We start from the raw sequence: 20,465 nt of genomic DNA, 5'->3' as shown, positions 1-20,465 counted from the left end.
TTTTCAGCGGATGGTCAACACGCTGCTCAAGGGTCTGGAAGGGTATGCGACTGCGTACCTGGATGACATTGCCATCTTCAGTCCCACCTGGGAAGATCACCTACAGCACCTGGCGCAGGTGTTGGGGAGGATCCAGAGGGCAGGGTTGACCATTAAGCCGGAAAAGTGTCAGCTGGGTATGAGTGAGGTCCAGTACCTGGGACACCGGGTAGGTGGGGGAGCTCTGAAGCCAGAGCCCGGGAAGGTGGATGCCATCACCTCCTGGCCCTCCCCCAGGACCAAGAAGCAGGTGATGTCCTTCTTGGGGACGGCCGGGTACTATAGGAGGTTTGTTCCACACTATAGCACCCTGGCCAAGCCCCTGACGGACCTCACCAAGAAGAAGCTGCCCGTCGCAGTCGACTGGACAGTCGCCTGCGAGACAGCTTTCCAGGCGCTCAAAACCGCCTTGTCTAGCTCTCCTGTACTACAGGCAGCCGACTTCACGCGGCCATTCGTAGTACAGACCGACGCCAGTGACTTTGGCCTCGGTGCTGTGCTCAGCCAGGTCGACACTACGGGACATGAACACCCCGTTTTGTACCTGAGCCGGAAGCTCCTGCCGAGGGAAGTGGCCTATTCCACGATGGAGAAGGAATGTCTGGCAATTGTATGGGCCCTGCAACGTCTGCAGCCATACTTGTACGGACGCCACTTCACCGTGGAAACAGACCACAACCCCCTCAGCTGGTTACACTCGGTCTCTGGGACGAATGGGAGGTTGCTACGCTGGAGCCTGGCTCTCCAGCAGTATCACTTCAGCATCCGCCACAGAAGTGGCAGAGACCATGGTAATGCTGATGGGTTGTCCCGGCAAGGAGAAGGTGTGGAAGGGCGCATGGGGGAACACAGGAATGTGATGCCCCCTAGCGCCCTCTAAAGCAGGGAGGTGTGATGAGGGAACAGCCGCCATCTTGGAACAGGCATGCTATCAGATTGGCGTGACTCCATTTTGTCTCCTGGACACAGGAGTGCTCCTGGACCCCCACCTTTGCTAATGAATAGAGTTCCTATTAGTATGCTAACGGGCTGAGCTCAGGGTAAACTGTAGACGGTAGTTCAAAGCCCCATGAGGAAACCACGCCACCAGGGGGCTTGGAAATGCTTGGGGGCTTAATTAAAACACGCATGCCAAGTGGCCACTGGATACACATCTATTATGGCAGCCCAGCCAAACCGTCTCCAACATGGAATTGTGAATTATGGACGCATCGTCCGAGGTACAGGCTCATAAAAAATATTCTCCTTACCCTAAAGAAATGGTGCATCTAATAGTGCGATTCCCGTGGCGGTGGGAGGTCTGAAACCCGAGATATAGGGATCAGCCTCCCACAGGGACCGAATGGGTCCAGGTTTGATCCCAGTACGACCGGCAGAACAAACCACAGGCGCTGGTACTGCCCGTGTGCTGATCCGATCATCCTGAGAGAAGTTATCCCATTTATTAGATATTGGAATAAATCTTGCAGGGAGACAGAGGGGGTGGAGATTGCTAAGCCCACCCAGCTGCAGGCAGGGGGGCTCAGCCAGGTACAAGAAGAAGCTGAGGTCACTGGGAGGGTCTCACTCCACAGAAGAAGATGATGATGATGACATCTTAGGGAACAGGGTATGCCAGCCAGAGGGGAGCAAGCACATGCTTTCTGGGGGCTGCCCGGCAACTAAGTTTTTGGACCTGCGGAATGCTATGCCCCCGGCTTCCACAAGCGACCTTCGACCTGGTAAATTGACCTCCAGCTTTATACCTTTAAGCCTTGTATTATTGTTGTTATATTGTACTCTGACTGTAACTCTTGATATATTGTGATTGTATATTTCTTGTAATTATCTAGTGCGCCCTTAAGGCAATTAAATCATAAATTAATTTTGGGCTGATCCTTTTACTCTGATTGCGAATCTTAGAATACCCAGGGTGGGTAACAGGGCAGTCTCCCCGGCGGCCATTTGCTCTAGGTGCAGTCCCTTTACTGGCCTGAGAGACAAAGGGGGCGCCGGAGAGCTGTGCCTGTGTAGTGACGTCACGGATTGGTGACGTGGTAGGAAGGGGTAATCCTTCACAGGGACATCCTGCGGTGACCAGCTAATTACAGCAGAGATCTGCTCTGACAACCAGCCACCAAGTCTAGGATCTGCTTACTCCAAGTTGGAGAAGTAGACTTCTGAGGCAATAGCTTCCTCTGTTCAAAGCACTGATCTCAGACTTTCTGGAGCCAATGGTCAGTGATTAATATTGGGGTTTGCATCGATCTGATATTTATAGGAGATATATTTTTGGCGTTGTAGTGAAGGGATGAATAGAACTGATTCACTCACGTCAGCGTAAGGCTGTTCTAACCCTTCCAACTTGTAAGGCTGTTCTAACCCTTCCAACTTAATATCGGCCAGATGGATGATTCTATCCATGCCATGTTTCATTTCTATAAAAAGGTAAACATGGATGGCAATATCTACCACCTGGGACCTTCCATAATATTGTGGGATACCATGAGGGCATATGTTAGAGGAATATTTACAACAGATATAAATAAAAATTATTTGAATGTATAAAATAATTTTGTTCCTTTTGTCCTGTAAACCGCACGCTGAGGCCATACACCACCTGTAACGGGCCTCCAGTTGGCCTGTAAATGTTTGTTGGTGGCAGATAGTGGTTCCTTTTGAGGTATAGTGACTGCTAAGATGGCAGCCACTCATAAGAAGCACAAGAAAGCTGTGCTGATCCATTGGTGTGAGGTATTGATGGGTCACACAAGACCAAAGAAATGCTGATCTGTGCTTGGTGGAGGATGCCAGGCTCCAACACGATGTGGCCCCATAGTCCAGGACCAGTGGAGCACCAGCGTGCCCACTTGTGGATCCGGTTACTGACCTGTCCAACTCAAAGGGGCCAGTAGCAGCCATAGCCCCTAGGACGGGAAGGAGTCTTGCTTGACCCTCATTCTGCAGCAGATGGGAGGATGTGACCCTCAAATGCGGAAGCAGCGCATGCTACAACAACCCAGAGAGTGAGTTTGCAGAGTTACAGGCCCAAGTCGAGCAAGAAGCTGCAGCACGAGAGCAAGACCAGCAGCTAGCGTCCGCTCGACTACAGAAGGAGCCATCCACCCCATTGAGCACTGAGTCCAGTGATGTCTCAATCTTTAAACCCCATCCTGAGCATTCTCCTGACATGGACAAGGACGCGGATCTGGACACGTTCTTGAGGGTGTTGATAAGGCCTGCAGACGGTACCAGCTGCCTGTAACCAGTGGGCCCGATATTTAACCCCAGGGCTATGATGCAAAGCTCTGGAGGTGTTCACCGCCCTCCCCTGAGAGCAAGATAGAGTCTATGAGGCCATCAAACAGGGATGAGGAAATATCAGCTGACCCCTGAGGTGTATCGGGACTAGATCCAGACCCTCCAACGTGGACCTCACAACAGCCACAGTGATGTGGTGGACGAGCTTAGAACCTATTTCAAGCAGTGGGTCCAGGGACTGTCAGTCACCACCTTTGAGGACCTGATGATGAAGGACCAGTTCCTTCATCTTTGCCCTGTGGAGGTGCGACAGTTCATGATGGATCTGGAGCCAAAGGAGGCCATTAAGGTCGCACAGATCACAGATGGCTGTCATACACCGGAGGTGCGGAAGTCAGCAGTCACCTGCTGGAAAGGTGATAAGCTGACAACCACACCCAGTGCCCCTGCCAGCCGGCCCTCAGGGGGTCCTGCCCCATCTTCTAGCACCCAGCCAGTATCTGACTCCTGCTGGTGCTATACCTGCGACTGGAGTGGTCACACCAGCTTCACCTGCCCGGAGAGGCAAAAATGAACCCCACACCTGAGGCCCAGGGGAAGGTGCAGCTGTTTTCCCCACAAAAGTGTTATTGGGGACTGGTCTGGGACGGTTGGTAGCCCGATACGTCCCTGACAACCCTCCTAGATGTGAGATGTCAGGTGTCTGCAATGTCGATATCTTGGATGTGATGGATGAGGATCATGTATCATACAGGAAGACTCGGCCACGTCATGCCCGCGTGTTGATATCGCTGAGGACCCCCTAATAGGGGCCAGCATAAGTGCTGAGGGTGATGGGGACAGGCACAGGGTTCATAAGGAAGGTGGTCCCGAGCAGCTGGCAAGTGTCACGACGGACGGTGACATGGCTGGTGGTAGCTGACCCATGATGAGTGCTGCTCCTGATGTAACGGGAAGATGTGGAGAAGCACAAGGATCATAAGGAAGGTGGTGTTCCATGCAGCTGACCAGTGACATGGCCGGTGGTAGATGCCCCATGATGAGCACTGCTCCTGAGATAACATGGGAAGATGGTGACAGGCACGGGGATCATATGGAAGGTGGTGTTCCATGCAGCTGACGAGTGACATGGACGGTGGTAGATGCCCCATGATGAGCGCTGCTCCTGAGGTAACATGGGAGGATGGCGACAGGCACGGGGATCATAAGGAAGGTGGTTCCATGCAGCTGACCAGTGACATGGACGGTGGTAGATGCCCCATGATGAGCGCTGCTCCTGAGGTAACATGGGAGGATGGCGACAGGCACGGGGATCATAAGGAAGGTGGTTCCATGCAGCTGACCAGTGACATGGACGGTGGTAGATGCCCCATGATGAGCGCTGCTCCTGAGGTAACATGGGAGGATGGCGACAGGCACGGGGATCATAAGGAAGGTGGATCCATGCAGCTGACCAGTGACATGGACGGTGGTAGATGCCCCATGATGAGCGCTGCTCCTGAGGTAACATGGGAGGATGGCGACAGGCACGGGGATCATAAGGAAGGTGGTGTTCCATGCAGCTGACCAGTGACATGGCCGGTGGTAGATGCCTCATGATGGCGCTGCTCCTGAGGTAACATGGGAGGATGGCGACAGGCACGGGGATCATAAGGAACGTGGTTCCATGCAGCTGACCAGTGACATGGATGGTGGTAGATGCCCCATGATGAGCGCTGCTCCTGAGGTAACAAGGAAGGCCGGTAAGGTCTTATCCCCGGCCAGTCAGGGTGATGGGAAAGTGTTATCCCCCCGGGGAGATGGCTACACAACCGCAGTCACCAGCAGTCAGAAAGCCCAGGACTGAGGTAACATCCTGCCTTTTAGACCCTCATCATGCACAGCAATAACAGGACCAGCGACTGCCCCTGAGCAGGTACCAGAGGGCTCCTGTGAGGTCGGGGCCATAGCGTCACTCCTGGCTGCCTCCGCCATCATTTCCGGGCAGTGACTCGGTATTAGTAATCCAGTATGAGTTACCAGTCAGTGACCCAATATCATTTTTCCAGCCAGTCACCCCTATGACTATCTGTATTTTCTCAGTGCTGCGGCCAGAGGTGTCGGGGAGCCGCTTCCGGCCTTGCGCCTCACATGCGGTACAGCCCTGTTCACACTGTCCCGCTCTCTGCGCCTCACATGCGGTACAGCCCTGTTCACACTGTCCCGCTCTCTGCGCCTCACATGCGGTACAGCCCTGTTCACACTGTCCCGCTCTCTGCGCCTCACATGCGGTACAGCTCTGTTCACACTGTCCCGCTCTCTGCGCCTCACATGCGGTACAGCCCTGTTCACACTGTCCCGCTCTCTGCGCCTCACATGCGGTACAGCCCTGTTCACACTGTCCCGCTCTCTGCGCCTCACATGCGGTACAGCCCTGTTCACACTGTCCCGCTCTCTGCGCCTCACATGCGGTACAGCCCTGTTCACACTGTCCCGCTCTCTGCGCCTCACATGCGGTACAGCCCTGTTCACACTGTCCCGCTCTCTGCGCCTCACATGCGGTACAGCTCTGTTCACACTGTCCCGCTCTCTGCGCCTCACATGCGGTACAGCCCTGTTCACACTGTCCCGCTCTCTGCGCCTCACATGCGGTACAGCCCTGTTCACACTGTCCCGCTCTCTGCGCCTCACATGCGGTACAGCCCTGTTCACACTGTCCCGCTCTCTGCGCCTCACATGCGGTACAGCCCTGTTCACACTGTCCCGCTCTCTGCGCCTCACATGCGGTACGGCCCTGTTCACACTGTCCCGCTCTCTGCGCCTCACATGCGGTACGGCCCTGTTCACACTGTCCCGCTCTCTGCGCCTCACATGCGGTACAGCTCTGTTCACACTGTCCCGCTCTCTGCGCCTCACATGCGGTACAGCCCTGTTCACACTGTCCCGCTCTCTGCGCCTCACATGCGGTACAGCCCTGTTCACACTGTCCCGCTCTCTGCGCCTCACATGCGGTACAGCCCTGTTCACACTGTCCCGCTCTCTGCGCCTCACATGCGGTACGGCCCTGTTCACACTGTCCCGCTCTCTGCGCCTCACATGCGGTACGGCCCTGTTCACACTGTCCCGCTCTCTGCGCCTCACATGCGGTACAGCCCTGTTCACACTGTCCCGCTCTCTGCGCCTCACATGCGGTACAGCCCTGTTCACACTGTCCCGCTCTCTGCGCCTCACATGCGGTACAGCCCTGTTCACACTGTCCCGCTCTCTGCGCCTCACATGCGGTACGGCCCTGTTCACACTGTCCCGCTCTCTGCGCCTCACATGCGGTACAGCCCTGTTCACACTGTCCCGCTCTCTGCGCCTCACATGCGGTACGGCCCTGTTCACACTGTCCCGCTCTCTGCGCCTCACATGCGGTACAGCCCTGTTCACACTGTCCCGCTCTCTGCGCCTCACATGCGGTACAGCTCTGTTCACACTGTCCCGCTCTCTGCGCCTCACATGCGGTACAGCTCTGTTCACACTGTCCCGCTCTCTGCGCCTCACATGCGGTACAGCCCTGTTCACACTGTCCCGCTCTCTGCGCCTCACATGCGGTACAGCCCTGTTCACACTGTCCCGCTCTCTGCGCCTCACATGCGGTACAGCCCTGTTCACACTGTCCCGCTCTCTGCGCCTCACATGCGGTACAGCCCTGTTCACACTGTCCCGCTCTCTGCGCCTCACATGCGGTACAGCCCTGTTCACACTGTCCCGCTTTCCTCTCCGGCCTCACATTTATTATTTGTTGTTTTTACTTTTTGTTATTAAACCTAGAAAAGAACATTATGCAAATAAGATGAATTCTGCCTCGTGCGCGGTAACTGCTGCTGGGTGCGGAGGGGATGAGACACCGGCACCGCCCGGGGAGCGGAACTAATGACTCAGGGGAGCCGGGGCGTGTCAGAAAGTGACGTCCTCCACGGCGTGACGTGATTTCCAGAAAACACAGCGCTTGTGACGTACAGAAAGTGGTGCAACTGTAACCCGAGGCTTGAAACGCATGATGAGCTGCAAACCGAGGCTTGACACACAGGTTAGGTTGTAACCCGAGGCTTGGAACGCAGACACCCTGTAAACTGGGACTTGGAACGCAAAACTCGATATAAATTGTAAAACGAGGCTTGGAACACACTGGTGCGCCTCTTTTGAAAGCACATGTGAGAAGCGTCTTGGTCGGAGCTGCTCCGTGGTTCCTGCTCTCCTCTCTCTCCTTATATCTGTCTTGTAGTGACGTCACGCCCAGATACGATACAGACGAGCAGTGACGTCACATAGAGCAGTGTGTTACAGGGTGTCCCATTACAGGATGCTGGGTCCAGCTGTCATTATTCTGCTGCTCGTGTTCGGACACTGTCAGTGAGCTGGTGGGGCGCCGGTGCGTGGTGTCAGACGTGGCGTCCCGTGGGGGAGACCTCCACGCTGACACTGTCCTGTGTCTTCTCCTCAGGATGGCTCGCAGGGTCACGTGGCTGAGGATGGCACGGCGGTTCCTCGTGGGCGGGGCTGACTGGGCGCGGAGCTCGTGTGCAGGGATCAGGCTGTACACCGCCTCCGCGGCCCATGATCGGACCCGTGACGTCCTGCTCGCACTGTGTCAGCGCCGCCGCTTTATACTGGGGGAGGAGCTGATCACCGCCTCCGTCCTGGGGGGCTGTCACAGCCTCGGACCCCTGGGCATCGCCATGAAGATGAACCTCATAGACGAGTGGTGGAAGATGGTGACTGTGAGCCGAGAGCAGGTCCTGGCCATCGACACTCCGCTCCGGGACCTGGCTCCGCCCGGACATCACCACGGTCTGCGCCAGGACCTGCTGCAAGGTAACCAGCACGGGCTGCAGTACCACATGTGACCTGTGCACAGGGATGGCGCTGGTGTCGCTGGTACTGGGGTCCGCCCCAGTATCGGACCCTCGTTATTAATGGTCTCCGTTGCAGGCGCCCTCACGCACTACGCCTCCTGTCTGGAGCTGGTGAACCGGAAGCTGCCGTTCGGTATCGCGGAGGTGGGGAAGTGCTTCCATGGCGGCTCGGATCTCCAGGACCCCCGTCTCGCTGGGTAGGCCACGGTCAGAACAGGGACTCGTCCTGGGTGTCGGGTGCAGGAGGTCGGAGGCTCGTGTGACCACCACGTTTCCACCAGCAGGGGGCACACGCTCTCTGTGATGACTGTAGCCCCCATGGCCGCGCTCTGTGACTGGTGCCCCCTTCCCTGTGATGACTGTAGCCCCCCGGCCGCGCTCTGTGACTGGCGCCCCCTTCGCTGTGATGACTGTAGCCCCCCGGCCGCGCTCTGTGACTGTAGCGCCCTTTGCTGTGATGACTGTAGCCCCCTGGCCATGCTCTGACTGTAGCCCCCCGACCGCGTTCTGTGACTGTAGCGCCCTTTGCTGTGATGACTGTAGCCCCCCGGCCATGCTCTGACTGTAGCCCCCCGGCCTCGCTCTGTGACTGGCGCCCCATTTGCTGTGGTAACTGTAGCTCCCCGGCCGCGCTCTGTGACTGTAGCCCCCTGACGGTGTGACCTTTTCAGGCCCGGAGAGAGGACGGCGGCGTCGCTCTGCTGGTTCAGCTCCGCTAGGACCTCGTCTCAGTGGCGTGACTACTGGCTGCGGCATCGGCTGCTGTGGTGGCGCAGGGTGAGTTGCGGCTCTGTATGGTGGAGGGGTGGGCCGCGGGGGTCCGCACAGCGATGATCCCCCGTCTCCTTGCAGTTCGCTCAGGTCCCATCTGGATTCAGCAGCAGCGATCAGCAGGACGGAGCCAAGACCCTTATAAACTACCACTTCCCCTGGGGTCCGGAGCCGGTGGAGACGCTGCGCACCTTGGACGACTCCGCACTGACACAGATGCACGCCAGAGCCGGCGCCAAACTGCAGGTGCGGAATGCTCCGGAGACATGCCGGATTACCAGGTTCCGGATTATTGGAGACATGATAATCCTAATCCAGCACCTGCCGTCTCCAGTCACTGCTGGATTAACCCGTCCTCAATAATCCAGATTATCTGCTAACTTGTCATTGATTGGTTACCTGTCAGTTGCCAGATTAGGAGATAGGAAATTCGGCATTCACTGGAGCTGACAGGTGCTGGATTAGTAGATATTCCAGATTACTGGAGTTGGCTTCTGTTAATGCTGGATTACCTGACAGGTGCCGGATTAGCAGATATTTCGGATTACTGGAGATGGCTTCTGTTAATTCCGGATCATCAGATATTCCGGATTGCTGGAGATGGGTTTATCTGGCATTGATTGCAGTGGGATCACATTCTCTGGATTATCAGACTTCCCGGGTGCCGGATTACCGGACTGTGACCTTTGCCCCCCCCAGGGTCGGGACGGTCGGAGGGCGGTGGTCCCGCACGCGGTGTGGCTGAGCAGCGATCTGGAGCGCGGTTTGCTGGCATACCTCTCGGACGCGCTGCAGGGGAGCGAGCCGCTCAGGACAGTGAGTGAGGCAGACGTCGCTCGCAGTTGTCAGCCACCGGGGGGGAGGGGCAGTACACGAGGATGTGAGGGGGGTCACTTACTTTCCTTCTTCTCTCAGGTGTTGAAGATTCACCCGTCTTTGGCCCCCGTGAAGGTGGCGCTGGACTTGGGGAAGGGCCCGGCGGCAGAGCTGCGGCTGGTACGTGCGCTGAGTTATGTTCCTTCCTCCTGATATTCCGGATTATCGGATGTAATGTTCTGGATCACCCGCAGGTCTGTGAGGGGCTGTCGTCGGAGCTGCGGGGGAGCGGGGTCTCCGTCTGGCCCGGGTACCTGGACGCTCCGCAGACGCCCATGGAGCAGCTCTTTTCAAAGTGAGTGCAGGGGACGGATAATGGGGGCAACATTCCCTTAATCCGGCATCGGGGGTCTGATATTCCGGATTAATACAGTTAGGGCCAGAAATATTTGGACAGTGACACAATTTTCGCGAGTTGGGCTCTGCATGCCACCACATTGGATTTGAAATGAAACCTCTACAACAGAATTCAAGTGCAGATTGTAACGTTTAATTTGAAGGGTTGAACAAAAATATCTGATAGAAAATGTAGGAATTGTACACATTTCTTTACAAACACTCCACATTTTAGGAGGTCAAAAGTAATTGGACAAATAAACATAACCCAAACAAAATATTTTTATTTTCAATATTTTGTTGCAAATCCTTTGGAGGCAATCACTGCCTTAAGTCTGGAACCCATGGACATCACCAAACGCTGGGTTTCCTCCTTCTTAATGCTTTGCCAGGCCTTTACAGCCGCAGCCTTCAGGTCTTGCTTGTTTGTGGGTCTTTCCGTCTTAAGTCTGGATTTGAGCAAGTGAAATGCATGCTCAATTGGGTTTAGATCTGGAGATTGACTTGGCCATTGCAGAATGTTCCACTTTTTGGCACTCATGAACTCCTGGGTAGCTTTGGCTGTATGCTTGGGGTCATTGTCCATCTGTACTATGAAGCGCCGTCCAATCAACTTTGCAGCATTTGGCTGAATCTGGGCTGAAAGTATATCCCGGTACACTTCAGAATTCATCCGGCTACTCTTGTAACATAACATAGTTAGTAAGTAAGGCCGAAAAAAGACATTTGTCCATCCAGTTCAGCCTATATTCCATCATAATAAATCCCCAGATCTACGTCCTTCTACAGAACCTAATTGTATGATACAATATTGTTCTGCTCCAGGAAGACATCCAGGCCTCTCTTGAACCCCCCGACTGAGTTCGCCATCACCACCTCCTCAGGCAAGCAATTCCAGATTCTCACTGCCCTAACAGTAAAGAATCCTCTTCTATGTTGGTGGAAAAACCTTCTCTCCTCCAGACGCAAAGAATGCCCCCTTGTGCCCGTCACCTTCCTTGGTATAAACAGATCCTCAGAGAGATATTTGTATTGTCCCCTTATATACTTATACATGGTTATTAGATCGCCCCTCAGTCGTCTTTTTTCTAGACTAAATAATCCTAATTTCGCTAATCTATCTGGGTATTGTAGTTCTCCCATCCCCTTTATTAATTTTGTTGCCCTCCTTTGTACTCTCTCTAGTTCCATTATATCCTTCCTGAGCACCGGTGCCCAAAACTGGACACAGTACTCCATGTGCGGTCTAACTAGGGATTTGTACAGAGGCAGTATAATGCTCTCATCATGTGTATCCAGACCTCTTTTAATGCACCCCATGATCCTGTCTGCTCTTATGTCATCAATAAACACAAGTGACCCAGTGCCATTGAAAGCCATGCATGCCCATGCCATCACGTTGCCTCCACCATGTTTTACAGAGGATGTGGTGTGCCTTGGATCATGTGCCGTTCCCTTTCTTCTCCAAACTTTTTTCTTCCCATCATTCTGGTACAGGTTGATCTTTGTCTCATCTGTCCATAGAATACTTTTCCAGAACTGAGCTGGCTTCTTGAGGTGTTTTTCTGCAAATTTAACTCTGGCCTGTCTATTTTTGGTATTGATGAATGGTTTGCATCTAGATGTGAACCCTTTGTATTTACTGTCATGGAGTCTTCTCTTTACTGTTGACTTAGAGACAGATACACCTACTTCACTGAGAGTGTTCTGGACTTCAGTTTATGTTGTGAACGGGTTCTTCTTCACCAAATTAAGTATGCGGCGATCATCCACCACTGTTGTCATCCGTGGACGCCCAGGCCTTTTTGAGTTCCCAAGCTCACCAGTCAATTCCTTTTTTCTCAGAATGTACCCAACTGTTGATTTTGCTACTCCAAGCATGTCTGCTATCTCTCTGATGGATTTTTTCTTTTTTTTTCAGCCTCAGGATGTTCTGCGTCACCTCAATTGAGAGTTCCTTTGACCGCATGTTGTCTGCTCACAGCAACAGCTTCCAAATGCAAAACCACACACCTGGAATCCACCCCTGACCTTTTAACTACTTCATTGATTACAGGTTAACGAGGGAGACGCCTTCAGAGTTAATTGCAGCCCTTAGAATCCATTGTCCAATTACTTTTGGTCCCTTGAAAAAGAGGACGCTATGCAGTACAGAGCTATGATTCCTAAACCCTTTCTCCGATTTGGATGTGGAAACTATCATATTGCAGCTGGGAGTGTGCACTTTCAGCCCATATTATATATATAATTGTATTTCTGAACATGTTTTTGTAAACAGCTAAAATAACAAAACTTGTGTCACTGTCCAAATATTTCTGGCCCTAACTGTAGATGTGTAAAGGCCTGGAGCCGTGTGCCGGATCATCAGATGCCGGATTACAGGTGTGACATGGCCGCCCCCTCACGGTGTCCTGATGTCTTACAGGTACGATGAGATGGGCGTCCTGTTCACGGTGCTGGTGAGCGACGTCACCCTGGAGAGCGGCCTGCTCCACCTGCGCCACCGCGACACCACCGTGAAAGAGACGCTGCACATCTCCACACTGTCAGCGTTCCTCACCCAGCAGATGACGGCGTCCCGGAGACTGTGACCGTAAGAGACGCTGCACATCTCCACCCTGTCAGCGTTCTTCACCCAGCAGACGACGGCGTCCCGGTGACTGTGACCGTAAGAGACGCTGCACATCTCCACCCTGTCAGCGTTCTTCACCCAGCAGACGACGGCGTCCCGGTGACTGTGACCGTAAGAGACGCTGCACATCTCCACCCTGTCAGCGTTCCTCACCCAGCAGACAACGGTGTCCCGGAGACTGTGACCGTAAGAGACGCTGCACATCTCCACGCTGTCAGCGTTCCTCACCCAGCAGACGACGGCGTCCCGGAGACTGTGACCCTAAGAGACGCTGCACATCTCCACGCTCTCAGCTTTCCTCACCCAGCGTTCCTCACCTGGAAACTATAACCATAAAAGTGCCTGCAACCGGAGACTCGTCTGACCATTTCATGTTCTCTGAGCGGCAGCCCTGGGGTGTGGGACACTGATACTTGGGGTGTGGGATAGTGACGCTGGAGGATAATGACACTTGGGGTACAGGATAATGACATTGACACTCGGGGTACGGGATAATGACGCTGACACTCGGGGTACAGGATAATGGCACTGACACTCGGGGTACAGGATAATGGCACTGACATTCGGGGTACAGGATAATGACGCTGACACTCTGGGCACAGGATAATGACACTGACACTCGGGGTACAGGATAATGGCACTTACATTCGGGGTACAGGATAACGATGCTGACACTCGGGATACAGGATAACGACGCTGACACTCGGGGTACAGGATAATGACTCTGACACTCGGGGTACAGGATAATTACACTGACACTGGGGGTGCAGGATAATGACACTGACATTCGGGGTACAGGATAACGATGCTGACACTCGGGGTACAGGATAACGACGCTGACACTGGGGGTAACATAGTTAGTAAGGCCGAAAAAAGACATTTGTCCATCCAATTCAGCCTATATTCCATCATAATAAATCCCCAGATCTACGTCCTTCTACAGAACCTAATTGTATGATACAATATTGTTCTGCTCCAGGAAGACATCCAGGCCTCTCTTGAACCCCTCGACTGAGTTCGCCATCACCACCTCCTCAGGCAAGCAATTCCAGATTCTCACTGCCCTAACAGTAAAGAATCCTCTTCTATGTTGGTGGAAAAACCTTCTCTCCTCCAGACGCAAAGAATGCCCCCTTGTGCCCGTCACCTTCCTTGGTATAAACAGATCCTCAGCGAGATATTTGTATTGTCCCCTTATATACTTATACATGGTTATTAGATCGCCCCTCAGTCATCTTTTTTCTAGACTAAATAATCCTAATTTCGCTAATCTATCTGGGTATTGTAGTTCTCCCATCCCCTTTATTAATTTTGTTGCCCTCCTTTGTACTCTCTCTAGTTCCATTATATCCTTCCTGAGCACCGGTGACCAAAACTGGACACAGTACTCCATGTGCGGTCTAACTAGGGATTTGTACAGAGGCAGTATAATGCTCTCATCATGTGTATCCAGACCTCTTTTAATGCACCCCATGATCCTGTTTGCCTTGGAAGCTGCTGCCTGGCACTGGCTGCTCCAAGTAAGTTTATCATTAACTAGGATCCCCAAGTCCTTCTCCCTGTCAGATTTACCCAGTGGTTTCCCATTCAGTGTGTAATGGTGATATTGATTCCTTCTTCCCATGTGTATAACCTTACATTTATCATTGTTAAACCTCATCTGCCACCTTTAAGCCCAAGTTTCCAACTTATCCAGATCCATCTGTAGCAGAATACTATCTTCTCTTGTATTAACTGCTTTACACAGTTTTGTATCATCTGCAAATATCGATATTTTACTGTGTAAACCTTCTACCAGATCATTAATGAATATGTTGAAGAGAACAGGTCCCAATACTGACCCCTGCGGTACCCCACTGGTCACAGCGACCCAGTTAGAGACTATACCATTTATAACCACCCTCTGCTTTCTATCACTAAGCCAGTTACTAACCCATTTACACACATTTTCCCCCAGACCAAGCATTCTCATTTTGTGTACCAACCTCTTGTGCGGCACGGTATCAAACGCTTTGGAAAAATCGAGATATACCACGTCCAATGACTCACCGTGGTCCACCCTATAGCTTACCTCTTCATAAAAACTGATTAGATTGGTTTGACAGGAGCGATTTCTCATAAACCCATGCTGATATGGAGTTAAACAGTTATTCTCATTGAGATAATCCAGAATAACATCCCTCAGAAACCCTTCAAATATTTTACCAACAATAGAGGTTAGACTTACTGGCCTATCATTTCCAGGTTCACTTTTAGAGCCCTTTTTGAATATTGGCACCACATTTGCTATGCGCCAGTCCTGCGGAACAGACCCTGTCGCTATAGAGTCCCTAAAAATAAGAAATAATGGTTTATCTATTACATTACTTAGTTCTCTTAGTACTCGTGGGTGTATGCCATCCGGACCCGGAGATTTATCTATTTTGATCTTATTTAGCCGGTTTCGCACCTCTTCTTGGGTTAGATTGGTGACCCTTAATATAGGGTTTTCATTGTTTCTTGGGATTTCACCTAGCATTTCATTTTCCACCGTGAATACCGTGGAGAAGAAGGTGTTTAATATGTTAGCTTTTTCCTCGTCATCTACAACCATTCTTTCCTCACTATTTTTTAAGGGGCCTACATTTTCAGTTTTTATTCTTTTACTATTGATATAGTTGAAGAACAGTTTGGGATTAGTTTTACTCTCCTTACAGTACAGGGTACAGGATAATGACTCTGACACTCGGGGCACGGGATAATGACGCTGACACTGGGGGTACAGGATAATGGCACTGACACTGGGGGTACGGGATAATGATGCTGACACTGGGGGTACGGGATAATGACGCCTATACTTGGGGTACAGGATAATGACGCTCGGGGTACCAGGTAACATTTATTCCGTGTACTAGGTATTCCATCATCCTGCAGACAATGATGTGTGCATTTCTGTTATTAATCCTCTGATGAAAGTTCTTCTGAGAATTTAAATATGTAAATCGCCTCATCAGAGCGCAGGACGGGACCTCTAGCGCCTCCTGTGGGTTGTAGCAGTGCTAACACTCAGCTACTCCTGACCTCTTGCTTTGCACTGATGAGGAGCATACACCCCCTACACGGTTCTGCACATTGAGCTCCTGGTTTGACTCTTTCCCGGTTATGTGCTGAGGCCCATTAAAGGGGCGATATTGACTTTTAGTATTGCTGCATCCAGTATGAGGCGCTGGAGTTCCAGTCCTCTTTTTCTTGTCCTGGTGGATGAGATCGGAGTCTGTTCTCGGATGCATATTGAGTGTCCAACCTCTAATGTCCAGGAAGAGGAATCGCAGCTGAAATACACAGTGACACATTGTAATGTTCTTCGATACAAAGAAACCCACTATATTGTATTGTTATAGGGAGAAAAGACCCTTAGAATAAACAGATAATGATAACATAAAGGATGCAGTCACCACTAGGGGGAGCTCTCTGTATACAGAGATACATGATAAGATCCTGTCTGCAGCCACCACTAGGGGGAGCTCCCTGTATACAGAGATACATGATAAGATCCTGTGTGCAGTCACCACTAGGGGGAGCTCCCTGTATACAGAGATACATGATAATATCCTGTCTGCAGCCACCACTAGAGGGAGCTCCCTGTATACAGAGATACATGATAAGATCCTGTCTGCAGCCACCACTAGGGGGAGCTCCCTGTATACAGAGATACATGATAAGATCCTGTCTGCAGCCACCACTAGGGTGAGCTCCCTGTATACAGAGATACATGATAAGATCCTGTCTGCAGCCACCACTAGGGGGAGCTCCCTGTATACAGAGATACATGATAAGATCCTGTCTGCAGCCACCACTAGGGGGAGCTCCCTGTATACAGAGATACATGATAAGATCCTGTCTGCAGCCACCACTAGGGGGAGCTCCCTGTATACAGAGATACATGATAAGATCCTGTCTTCAGCCACCACTAGGGGGAGCTCCCTGTATACAGAGATACATAAGATCCTGTCTGCAGTTACCACTAGGGGGAGCTCCCTGTATACAGAGATACATGATAAGATCCTGTCTGCAGTCACCACTAGGGGCAGCTCCCTGTATACAGAGATACATGATAAGATCCTGTCTACAGCCACCACTAGGGGGAGCTCCCTGTACACCGAGATACATTATAAGATTCCGTCTGCAGCAACCACTAAGGGGAGCTCCCTGTTTACAGAGATACATGATAAGATCCTGTCTGCAGCCACCACTAGGGGGGAGCTCCCTGTATACAGAGATACATGATAAGATCCTGTCTGCAGCCACCACTAGGGGGTGCTCCCTGTATACAGAGATACATAAGATCCTGTCTGCAGTCACCACTAGGGGGAGCTCCCTGTATACAGGGATACATCATAAGATCCTGTCTGCAGCCACCACTAAGGGAGCTCCCTGTATACACATACATGATAAGATTCTGTCTGCAGCCACCACTAGGGGGAGCTCCCTGTATACAGAGATACATTATAAGATTCCGTCTGCAGCAACCACTAGGGGGAGCTCCCTGTTTACAGAGATACATGATAAGATCCTGTCTGCAGCCACCACTAGGGGGAGCTCCCTGTATACAGAGATACATAACATCCTGTCTGCAGTCACCACTAGGGGGAGCTCCCTGTATACAGGGATACATCATAAGATCCTGTCTGCAGCCACCACTAGGGGAGCTCCTTGTATACACATACATGATAAGATCCTGTCTGCAGTCACCACTAGGGGGAGCTCCCTGTATACAGAGATACATGATAAGATCCTGTCTGCAGCCACCACTAGAGGGAGCTCCCTGTATACAGAGATACATGATAAGATCCTGTCTGCAGCCACCACTAGAGGGAGCTCCCTGTATACAGAGATACATGATAAGATCCTGTCTGTAGTCACCACTAGGGGGACCCCAAACTTTAATTTAAACAAAAAAAAATTGATATTTTATCCCTTCTCTCCTGCTAGCACTGCTTTCAGCCGAGCAGGAGAGAAGGGATGAATGCTGGCTTCAGCACCACATGCAGGGGACAGCGCTTACTGTAGCGCTGTTTCTCCCGCGGCGGCACGTGCACACGGAGGAGAGTGCACACTGTTCTCCATGTGCACGTGTGCGAGACGCTTTGCGGACCGTGCTGCCGGAGAAAAACGGACACACGGTCCGTAAAAGCACGCAGGCATGTCCATAGACCCATTCATTTGAATGTGTCTACGTGTGTCAGTGTATCCGGTACGTGAGGAAACTGTCACCACACGTACCGGAGCCACTGACGCTTGAAACCGGCCTTACAGTGTGTCGGTGTGAATTTCACACAGTTGAAGCATGAAAACCAAAGTAAAACCATTGTACCTCAGAAAGATTTTTTGGAAACTTGCATGTACTCCACCGACTCTTCTTTCTTTATTATAGCTGGAATTGGAAAAATTAGTTTATAAAGGATTACTTACTGTACACCATCGATATTTAAAGGGGATGTGCTCGTCCTCCTGAGAAGTCTATGCGGGTACATAGGTCATAGGAAGCTGAGTGAAATGACACCTTGATATGTGCGATACGATGTCTTATTCTAGAGAAATCCTTGTTTCTTTTAAATATGTAAATGAGCTGTTAAGATCTATGGGACAGACATAGATCTCCCCAAGATTCCGCCTCCACAGTTCTAGCCCCACCCATAGATCTCAACAGTTTATTTACATAATAGCAAAAACAAGGATTTCTCTAGAATGAGACATCGTATCGCACATGTGAAGGTGTCATTTTACTCAGCTTCCTATGGCCGTTCTTCCCGTGTAGACGTCTCAGGAGGACGAGAACTGACACATTCCCTATGAGCAGCCAGTAGCCTAAAAGTACAGTGGCTGATAACAGAGAACGGTTTGTGTATTGCGCTGGAGGTGAGCACTTACATGCAGTTCCATTCTCTATCACCACATCACAGTACGTCACGTCCTGATCCTCAACACTTTTGTTTTCCTCTGCAAATTGACAAATACAGAAATATTCCCATCACAGGAGGAATAAGGGGCCAAGAGCACCCCCTGCTGGTACAGTGTCTGCACAACACCGCTCACATCACCGCGTCTGCACCTCACCTGCAATACCACGCATTGGCTCCGCTCCACAATACTGATCCTCCAGACCATCCGCCCTGTCTGAAAATAATAACAATATAACATCCAGCTACCATTATAGTAGCTATATCCTTGTACATAGGGGGTGTGAAGGAAACTGGTCCATCCCACGTCACCAATCCGTAACGTAACTACACAGGCACAGCTCTCCAGCACCCCCTTTGTCTCAGGTCAGTAAGGAAACTGCACCTAGAGCAAATGGCCGCCGGGGAGACTGCCCTGTTACCCACGCTGGGTATTCTAAGATTCGCAATCAGAATAAAAGGATCAGCCCAAAATTAACTTATGGTTTAATTGCCTTAAGGGCGCACTAGATAATTACAAGAAATATACAGTAAAAATATATCAAGAGTTACAGTCAGAGTAAAATATAGCAATAATAGTACAAGGCGTAGAGGTATAAAGCTGGAGGTCAATTTACCAGGTTGAAGGTCGCTTGTGGAGGCCGAGGAGCTCTGCGTTTCACAGGTACAAGACTTCTAGTTGCCGGGCAGCCCCCAAAAAGCATGTGCTTGCTCTCCTCTGGCTGGCATATGCCCTGTTCCTTATTTCATCATCATCTTCTTCTGTTGTGTCTGACTCTCCATGTGTCCTCAGTTCTTAATCCTTCTGTGTCCCTCCCCCCTGTACCTGGGTGGGCTAAGAATCTCCACCCTTCAGCTTCCCTGCAGAATCTATTCCCAATTTCTAATAAATGGAATAACTTCTCTCAGGATGATCGGATCAGCACATGGGCGGTTGCACTGTCAAATGCGCAATTTCTTCAAGGCTATGAGGATATTTTTTATGAACCTGTACCTCGGACGATGTGTCCATAATTCATAATTTCATGTTGTAGACGGTCCGGCTGGGAAGACAATTAGACGTGTCTTCCTGTAGCCACCTGGCATGTATGCTTTAATTGAGCCCCCAGGCACCTCCATGCCCCCTGCTGGCATGACTTCCTCAGTAAAGCTTTGAAGTGCCATCTGCCTGCTACACTGGTCTGAGACAATTACCATACTAAAGGGTCTTCATTCAAGTAGGAAAAAGGTGGGGACCAGGAGTCCTCATGTCCCTGCAGACGTGTGACCAGGTGAATTCTGATATGAGGCAAAATTGAGTCAGGCCAATCTCTGATAGGAGGCCAGCGTTATGCCCCATATCCAAGATGGCGGCTGCTCCCTCTTCATCAGGGGGCAGTATTATAGTAGTTATATTCTTGTACATAGGGTCAGTATTATAATAGTTATATTCTTGTAGATAGGGGCAGTATTATAGTAGTTATATTCTTGTACATAGGAGCAGTATTATAGTAGTTATATTCTTGTAGATAGGGGCAGTATTATAGTAGTTATATTCTTGTAGATAGGAGCAGTATTATAGTAGTTATATTCTTGTAGATAGGGGCAGTATTATAGTAGTTTTATTCTTGTAGATAGGAGCAGTATTATAGTAGTTATATTCTTGTACATAGGAGCAGTATTATAGTAGTTATATTCTTGTACATAGGAGCAGTATTATAGTAGTTATATTCTTGTAGATAGGAGCAGTATTATAGTAGTTATATTATTGTA

General features: G+C 51.0%; 3 protein-coding genes across 7 annotated transcripts in view; 2 read left to right on the top strand and 1 right to left on the bottom strand.

Annotated features, from left to right (window-relative positions):
- Nucleotides 1-4,407: 4,407 nt before the first annotated feature.
- LOC138666391 (dynein heavy chain-like) lies at nucleotides 4,408-7,177 on the top strand. Its single transcript, XM_069754619.1, has 3 exons — nucleotides 4,408-4,782; nucleotides 5,362-6,989; nucleotides 7,075-7,177. The coding sequence occupies exons 1-3, from the start codon at nucleotides 4,408-4,410 to the stop codon at nucleotides 7,175-7,177; spliced, it is 2,106 nt and encodes a 701-aa protein (XP_069610720.1).
- Nucleotides 7,178-7,246: 69 nt separating this feature from the next.
- Nucleotides 7,247-13,126, top strand: POLG2 (DNA polymerase gamma 2, accessory subunit). Of its 4 annotated transcripts, none has more exons than XM_069749149.1 (9): nucleotides 7,247-7,333; nucleotides 7,748-8,118; nucleotides 8,236-8,356; nucleotides 8,831-8,936; nucleotides 9,012-9,176; nucleotides 9,630-9,746; nucleotides 9,846-9,926; nucleotides 10,001-10,101; nucleotides 12,568-13,126. In XM_069749149.1, exons 2-9 carry the CDS (start codon nucleotides 7,749-7,751, stop codon nucleotides 12,731-12,733), a joined length of 1,227 nt encoding a protein of 408 aa, XP_069605250.1. In that variant the 5' UTR covers nucleotides 7,247-7,333; nucleotide 7,748; the 3' UTR covers nucleotides 12,734-13,126. The 4 variants fall into 4 exon arrangements, with proteins under 4 accessions (XP_069605250.1, XP_069605248.1, XP_069605249.1 ...); XM_069749147.1 differs by lacking the exon at nucleotides 7,247-7,333 and adding an exon at nucleotides 7,431-7,664; XM_069749148.1 differs by lacking the exon at nucleotides 7,247-7,333 and adding an exon at nucleotides 7,434-7,652.
- Nucleotides 13,127-15,640: 2,514 nt separating this feature from the next.
- The window catches only part of LOC138663078 (allergin-1-like), a 49,042-nt gene continuing 44,217 nt past the window's right edge, over nucleotides 15,641-20,465 (bottom strand). Inside the window, exons 5-8 of one of the 2 annotated variants that reach the window (XM_069749144.1) lie at nucleotides 18,871-18,930; nucleotides 18,685-18,753; nucleotides 18,128-18,187; nucleotides 15,641-16,085 (exon numbers count right to left, since the gene is read on the bottom strand). In XM_069749144.1, the coding sequence (XP_069605245.1) occupies nucleotides 18,129-18,187; nucleotides 18,685-18,753; nucleotides 18,871-18,930 (188 nt within the window). In that variant the 3' untranslated portion in view covers nucleotides 15,641-16,085; nucleotide 18,128. The remainder of the gene's footprint in view (nucleotides 16,086-18,127; nucleotides 18,188-18,684; nucleotides 18,754-18,870; nucleotides 18,931-20,465) is intronic. The other variant, XM_069749145.1, reaches the window with a different exon arrangement.

The sequence above is a fragment of the Ranitomeya imitator genome, chromosome 2, assembly GCF_032444005.1.
Source record: "Ranitomeya imitator isolate aRanImi1 chromosome 2, aRanImi1.pri, whole genome shotgun sequence".
Taxonomy (NCBI): domain Eukaryota; kingdom Metazoa; phylum Chordata; class Amphibia; order Anura; family Dendrobatidae; genus Ranitomeya; species Ranitomeya imitator.
Note: the sequence above shows the minus strand (reverse complement) of the source record. Positions and strands in the feature narration are given on the sequence as shown.

Coding starts and splice junctions, on each gene's coding strand:
- POLG2 (XM_069749149.1), top strand. CDS start 7,749: ATGGCTCGCAGGGTCACGTGGCTGAGGATGGCACGGCGGTTCCTCGTG. Junction 8,119..8,235: donor GCGCCAGGACCTGCTGCAAG/GTAACCAGCACG, acceptor TCTCCGTTGCAG/GCGCCCTCACGCACTACGCC. Junction 10,102..12,567: donor ATGGAGCAGCTCTTTTCAAA/GTGAGTGCAGGG, acceptor GATGTCTTACAG/GTACGATGAGATGGGCGTCC.
- LOC138666391 (XM_069754619.1), top strand. CDS start 4,408: ATGGACGGTGGTAGATGCCCCATGATGAGCGCTGCTCCTGAGGTAACA. Junction 4,783..5,361: donor TGATGAGCGCTGCTCCTGAG/GTAACATGGGAG, acceptor GTATTTTCTCAG/TGCTGCGGCCAGAGGTGTCG. Junction 6,990..7,074: donor CTCTCTGCGCCTCACATGCG/GTACAGCCCTGT, acceptor TATTAAACCTAG/AAAAGAACATTATGCAAATA.